The 8,061-nt window shown below is 30.0% G+C and overlaps 1 protein-coding gene across 1 annotated transcript; it reads left to right on the top strand.

Moving 5' to 3' along the window:
- Positions 1-5,939: 5,939 nt before the first annotated feature.
- BDR25DRAFT_86848 (uncharacterized protein) lies at positions 5,940-6,862 on the top strand (the record flags this gene model as incomplete). Its single annotated transcript, XM_033699176.1, has 1 exon — positions 5,940-6,862. A coding segment is annotated over exon 1 (426 nt), but the record flags the coding sequence as incomplete, so codon positions are not given.
- Between the last annotated feature and the right edge of the window lie 1,199 nt (positions 6,863-8,061).

Here is an 8,061-nt window from a genome sequence, read left to right as displayed (position 1 = left end):
TTATAAAAATGTTATAAAGGCAGAACTAAAGCCTACTACAGACTAAGCCCTTTAAGATAGTAATGCTGCACTAGTGTAGAGGAAAGATATAGACACTAGAAAAAGCAAAAGGCAAAAAAAACCTGCATAAAGTCTAGACTAGGTATTTCTAACTTAGAAAAAAAAGGATAATTAAGCTTTATCTATTAAGCTTTATCTAGATAGTGTAATTACTATACCTAAAAAACTATTTAAAAAATTAGACTATATAAAGATAGACACTCTAATTACTAACAGCACTTTTAAGGTTATAGTGTATAACTTAATAAAGCATAAAAGTTAGATTTTTAACCTCTACTTTATATAAAAAGTAAAAGGTAAAATAACTTAACTATATAAGAAATTCTGCCTAGTGTTTACTAGCTACTTAAATAAAGAAAAAAAAGAAATCCTTACTTAGTTACTAACTATTTAGAGAATAAGCTAGAGACTACTTTTAGCTATAAAAGTAAGCCTAAGAGCTATATATAAAATACATTTTAAACTATGTAATATTATATAAGTATACATTTAATTAATAAATAAGCTTATGCGCACACTATACGCAAAGCTACTAAAGAAGATGCGCTAGAGCTTTCTACTAAATATAATACTCTAGGTTGTACAACTCTTGTATAAAGCTGCTAAATTAAGACTATATTAGTTTAAAACATACTATAACTACTATAAAAAAAAGCTGTGCATGTATATCTTTTTATACAACTTTTACTTTTTAATTACTAATAAAGAAAAGCACACCTTTAGTATTACTAGCTTATAGATAAATAATACTTTAAGCATTATAATAAAAAGTTTTACATAAAGAAAAAAAAAAAACTATAAAAAGTAAAGTTTTATATAAAAAGTAAGACTATTTTAGTAAAAAAGCAGCTTATTAAGTTTAATAGTAGAAGGATTAAACTTACATATAATATAGTAGTTTTTACTTAAAAAAAATAAGTAAACTACTTTTATATAATTAACCTAAAGAATAAAGATGCTGCATAATAATATGTTAAGTAATGTGTAAAAAGAGCATATATTATATTTATGTGTTAACTAAAGGCAGCATTTAACCTATTTATTACTACATAAACTATAAACTTTTTATATAATAACATTAACACACTTAACACATAAATTTAATAGAATAAATAATAGTAAGTGTAGTCTTACTTTTTTACTATTACAGCTTAATTATGTAAAGCTGTTTATTTTTATAAATAGATTATTTACTAATAATAAAAACTTTAGCTTATAGCTAAGATTTTTAATTATATTAAGTAATAAAGACTATATAAAGTAAAGTAACTACTTTAAAATACTAGGCAACATTATATACTAGAATTCTACTAAGTGTAAAAGAGTAACTAGAAGTGTCTTTACTAGTAAACTATATAAAATAGTTAGAAAGTTTAATAATGTAATTACTCTTAGTATAACTTTATAGTAAATTATATAAATGCTTAAACTACTACTTATTCTAGTAGTAATTTACATAAATTTAAGGTTTCTATATAATTACTTTATTAAGCTAGGCACTACTAGTAAAAAGTAACTTATAATTAACATTATATTACTTTATAAATTATATAAAAAAAAATTACTAAGATTAAGTAGATTAATAGTAAAAATAACTTAGTAAATGTATGTATAAAAAAAACACTAAACTAGGCTTTTTAATTATTAGTCCTAACTAACTACCTCTCTGTCTAGATAGAAGCATCTGTAGACTAGCTAGATCTTATGCGTAAAGATGCTTTAAACTAACTAGACTAATAACGCCTTTATATAAAGCCTATTTTTTTTATTTTATTTTTTTTTATATTATACACACTTATTTTTCTTATTATAAGAATCTGTTACTGCTAGCACTGTATAAAAAGAGAAAAAAGCTAGAAGATTATACAGTAAGGCTTAGAAAGTAAAGAATAAAGAAAAGAAAAGCTATTTACATAGTGCAACTAGCCTATTCTAATGCACAGCATTACTAAGGCAAGTCCTAATAAATAAGGTAGAGTAAAGGTAGAATGTAATTAGATAGACTTACATAGATAAAAGGGAGGTAATGTGTATAAAAGGTAACTTTTTAGATAAAAAGAAAAGTTGCTAGTGTCTGTACACAGTAGCAGTGTTACAGCCTAGATATAAGTAATTATGCATAAGCAAAATTACATATCTATGTTACATAATGCTTGTGTGTAAACCTTTATGTGTAAACATCTAGATATTCTTTTTTTTCTTTATATAGAGGAAAAACAAGAGTAATAGAACTAGAAACATGTTGCCCTTACTTTACCTACTCTGTACGCTGTGCACACTGTACACCACTCTTACTCTTGCTACTTAAGTGCTTATACTATAAGCAGCTAGCTGTCGGAGCCTATTCAACACTAAGAATAAAATTTTAAGAGGATGTTCTACTGCACACTGCTGTTATATAAGCCTGTTAAGAATAACTAGAACTAAAACATGCTATGTTTACTATTAAGCTCTTATATAAAGCTTTATTTAGTAACTTATAAGCATTACTTTAAGTTACTATAGACTAAAAGGTAAACTAATACCTCTAAGAACTGCCTAATGTATACTACACAGACTGCTAATATAACTCTGTATAACAAAAAAAAAAGCTTCTCTCTACATAAAAAAGAATAATGTAGAAGATTTCTATCTAGGTTTAGGCTATAATCTAGAGATAACTGCACATAAATAAAGAAGTGCTTTGTCTGCTATAAAGAAAAATGTTAGTTATTAAACTACTCTTATAATAACTATATATAAGTAAAGAACTAGTATATTACCTTATATAAAGATTTTTATAATAAAACCTTATTATATAAAGCTATTACCTTATACATCTAAAACTTTAAAAGTTACTCTAAGAAAAAAAATAATTTGCATAATATAAAAAAAATAAAATAAAAAAGTAAAGATGCTAAGAAAGCTATTAATTACTTTACCTCTGCTACCTATCTACACTATGTAATAAAAGAGAACATCTACAGCATTAAACCTAAGAAGTATGCTAAGTAGTTTATCCTTAATAACTAATACTATATAGTATACTAAGGCAAACTATAGAACACAGGCGTAGTAAAGATTTTTACTATTAGTAAGTCTTAACTTAAGGCGTATATATAAGAGAACTTATGTATAAAAATTAATTAGACACCTAGCTAAACAGATATTAGCTTTAAAGGCTAGACACTAAAAGGATTAATTAGTACTATACAAATCTAGAACTTAATTAGTCTAGTTATATACTACATTCTAAAAACTCTAACACTATTTCTGCTATTACTAGCAGATGCTAACTAACTTAAAGTATACTTTAATAACATTTTAAATATTATTATATATAAAGATAAAAATACTATTTTTATTATATAAAAATAGAGACACTTTTTTAATATTAGTAAGAAAGAATCTATGTTCTTCTTTACTAAATTAGAACTCTACTACCTCTACTGCTAATTTAAACACCCCTATATAAAGAAACTCTAGAAGATGCTAACTAGCGCTAGCTACAACATTAATACTGTAGTATTAGAAGAGATTAAAAAGTTTTACTACTTTTACTAACTATATAACTAGGCTTTATAAAGATTTAAGTTTATAATTAAAAATAACACTTACTTTAACTATAAAGTTGTTATTAATGTTATATAAATTAATAATAAGAATGTTTTATATGTTATTAATGTAAACATATTATTTTAAGCTGCTACATTTCTAAAATCTATGTCTACATAAGATACCTAGGATGCACTGTGTAAATGCTAGATTAACACCTATTAGAGACCTCTAGACTACATTGTGCATAACCCTAGTATAAACTTTGCCTTAGAGGATTTTTAAGCTTGTGTAAAGATTATAGGAGCTACATGTAGGCAGATGCCTGTAGAAGTATATTAGTTAGTTAAAAAGGTTAAGCGTGTATACGCACTTCTTAGATAAGTGTTTAACATCTTAAAGACTAAGCTAGGTAACTATATAGATAATAAGGCTATCTTATAAATAGCAGTTAAGGCTCTAAATAACACAGCTAGCCTACACAGTCTAGTACCCACGCTGCTAGTCTTTAGAGTATACCTAAAAATTAACCTAGACTTTTTACTATTACTAGACATTATTACATAAGTAAGCGCAGTATAGAAGGTAATAAAAATACTTTAAAAAAACTATGTAAAAGTAAATATTAATTATATAATTAATACTTATAATAGCTTTATAACATATAAAGTTCTTAACTTTCCTCTTAGCTTAGAGATTATAGTATAGAGAGGGAAGAAAGGCTAGACTAGCTTATACAAGATTAAGAGCATTAAAAGAAGAGACATTATTATTAAAAAAAAATAGCCTACTAAAGCTCTAATGTACGCAGGTTAAACTGTACTATAAAGAAAAAGATAACCTACCTACAACAGATAACCTAAATAAACTAACTCTTATATAAAGAGATTCTTTATAGAAGAGGAAAAGAGAATAACTTTATAAAAATACTATAAAGGCAGAACTAAAGCTTACTATAAACTAAGCCCCTTAGGACAGCAATGCTGCACTAGTGCAAAAAGAAAATATAGATACTAGAAGAAGTAAAAGGTAAAAGAAACCTACATAAAGTCTAGACTAGGTATTTCTAACCTAGAAGAAAAAGAATAATTAAGCTTTATCTATTAAGCTTTATACAGATAGCGTAATTACTACACCTAAAAAACTATTTAAGAAATTAGACTATATAAAGATAAACACTTTAATTGTAACAGCGCAGGCAAGACAATAGGTCTAAATGCAGTAGGAGTCCACTTAGAGGCATATAGGAGTGCGTGGGGACTCTAAACCTAGGAATGCTATTAACACCTATAGGCCTTGTACAAAAGGATATTAGAAAACTACTAAGCTAGCTACGGGGGCGAGGTGCGACTAAATACATGAGGGAATAGGGGTAACAGCAGGGGTCGGGGCCAGGTCAGGGTCGGGGCCGATACGGGGGCCTTCCGGGCTATCTGAGATGGAACAATTCCTAAGGATCGTTATATTAATTACTAACAACACTTTTACAGTTATAGTGTATAACTTAATAAGGCATAAAAGTTAGATTTTTAACCTCTGCCTTATATAAAAAGTAAAAGGTAAAATAACCTAACTATATAAGAAATCCTGCCTAGTGTTTACTAGCTACTTAGATAAAAAGAAAAAAAATCTTTACCTAATTACTAACTATTTAAAGAATAAGCTAGAGACTACTTCTAGCTAAAAAAGCAAGCCTAAGAGCTATATATAGAATGTATTTTAAACTATATAATATTACATAAGCATACATTTAATTAATAGATAAGCTTATAGGCATGCTGTATATAAAGCTACTAAAGAAGATGCGCTAGAGCTTTCTACTAAATATAATACTCTAGGTTGTACAACCTTTGTATAGAGCTGCTAAATTAGGACTGTATTAGTTTAAGACATACTATAACTACTATAAAAAAAAGCTGTGTATGCATATCTCTTTATATAACCTCTACTTTTTAATTACTAATAAAGAAAAGCACACTTTTAGTATTACAGGCTTATAGATAGATAATACTTTAAGTATTATAATAAAAAATTTTGCGCAAAGAGAAGAGAAAAAACTATAAAAAGTAAAGTTCTGCATAAAAAGTAAAACTATTTTAGTAAAAAAGCAGCCTATTAAGTTTAATAGCAGAAGAATTAAACTTACGCATAATATAGTACTATAAAAGCATTAACTAACGTTATAAATCCTACTATTAGAACACTTAGGGTTATAAGCGGAGTGTCTTAGGGTAAGGATTCATTCAGAGAATTCCTATGTTCAACATAGAACTTATAGAAAGCTATAGTCTCTCATAACAGGACGCAGCACAATGAAAACCTTCTTTACTATGGAATTTACCCTTCACAAGTACAAATGATTAGAGTTCTTTCGTAATTTGTTACTCAACAGGTGCAACCATAGAACAGGGTCATAATCTTAAAATACGGCCCTTCATAGAGGTTCTGTACGCATTTGATTTACCTCTCTCCATAGTCATCGCAGTCTCACCACCTCGTCTTCTCGGTTTCCCTACCACTCAATCTCAATTAGTTCTCCTACCATAGACCTTCCCTCTTATACGATCTCGAATTTTCGCTCCACAATATCCCTTTCCGTAGTCTCGGTAACTTGTATGGATCGGCGTCTCCGGAATAGAAAAACAACTGCAAGAATAGCCAATAGAATGATGCCGGTCTCGAAACCGAATGCAGCAGCATCTTTGCTGAACAGTAAGGACATGGACGTATTCGATGGTGAGTGGGGTGGTATTGTGGAAAGATGTACAGATTCTGTCGTGAAGATGCTTCGTAGCGTTGTAGCTCTCGATACGATACTGTTGACTTCGTTCTCCGCATCGAGATGGGGTTTAAGGCGCTCGAATTTTCCTTTACTCATTATATATATGTGTGTGTGTTTGTTTTTGTTTGTTTGTTTGTACTAGGCTTCTTTCTCCCGGATTTAAGTCGACTTTTCTCCAGTATGGAAAATATCCCCAAGAAAAGGAAAAGTTGCTACCGGCTAAGACAACAAAGCGAAAGCAATGAAAAGAAACGGCGGTACGCTCGAAATATAAGCACCAGGCGAGTAGGTCCTCGTATTGAGCCCAGCAAACCTGTGGGGTGCGGCCATTGGCATGGACGCAATTCAGGCTATTTACCGAAGTTACCGTATCGCACGAATCATAATGTGAGTAGAGCGCCTTGTCAATATTTCTGCTCTGTTTCCGGTAAGATGAAATCGTCTTTTACGGTGAAAGGGGAATGGGAGCTGGTTGCAGCTGAGAAAGAATACGGATGCGTGTAAGAAGCGTACTATGGTATCAGGCATAAGTAGTGCACATGGACCGCGCACTGCAGGGGTCCTACCAGGGTTATCTTCGGATGTCGTTAGGTCTCCCTAATGACAAAAATACACCTAATCCTATATAGTTTTGTATAGAATTGCGTGTACCTCTGTCGCCAGCTGCATTAACGCGTCACATTGTTTATCTCACTACAATGTTAACTCCATCCACCCCCCCTTACCATCAATACCTCTCGCGCGACAAACGCCTACAGGTGCAGACGCTGCATCTCACTAGCCACAACTAAACCTCTATATGTAACTGTTACGGTCTATGGTTGGACCAACGTAACTCCACCCGAAGTGCTCCACAATCTAGCTAGGTTGGGGCAGAGCTCGTTTACGGACCAATTGGGAGATGCGGAGGCAGCGCACCTGCCTATAACCACAGAAGAATGCATTATCTAGTAGAAAGGGATGCTAAGGAAAGGGAACAAGCCTAAGCAAGCCTAGCAAGCTAAGAATAAAAGCTTATCTAAACTTACTTAACTTATTCTCAGCACTATTAGACATGTATAGTTCTAACCTTAAATAACTTTTAAGAGGTATGTTTAATGTTTAGTTTATTTTTTATATAGACTAAGTAGTATTTAGCTTTCTAAAGAGCTGTAATACTATTTATATATCTTATAACATATATACCTCTAATTTTGTCTAACAGGACTGTTTAACCTAGCTACTATACTACTGCTATAGGGACAAACTACAATCTAGTTACTCTACCCTACTCTATTAGCCTACTAGCTATTACGTAGGACTGTACACCCTGCTGTTAACCCCTACCTTTTATCCTACCCTACTAAGAATAACATTAACCTAAGTGCTTTATAAAGTAAGAATTATAACATTAAACACTATACCCTTTAAAAAGTATAACTACTTAATATAACCTTAATTCTAATATAGCCTACATAGCTTTATTAGGATTATAAGAAGTTCTAACAGCTAATAAAGAAATTTTAGTAAAATAGATTAATAGTATCTAGAATAACATTAAAAAACTTTAATAAATTAGTAATAAAATTAATAAGCTAGTTAGTTTTTATAAAAAAGTAAAAAACTTATACTAAAAAATAGTAGAATTTAATAGCTAACTTACACTTTTAAATTTTTAATTAGCTATAAGCTCTATAAACTAGATA

Source organism: Lindgomyces ingoldianus, assembly GCF_010093535.1.
Source record: "Lindgomyces ingoldianus strain ATCC 200398 unplaced genomic scaffold BDR25scaffold_4, whole genome shotgun sequence".
In the NCBI taxonomy this organism is placed as follows: Eukaryota; Fungi; Ascomycota; class Dothideomycetes; order Pleosporales; family Lindgomycetaceae; genus Lindgomyces; species Lindgomyces ingoldianus.
This window is presented reverse-complemented; position numbering and strand designations above follow the sequence as displayed.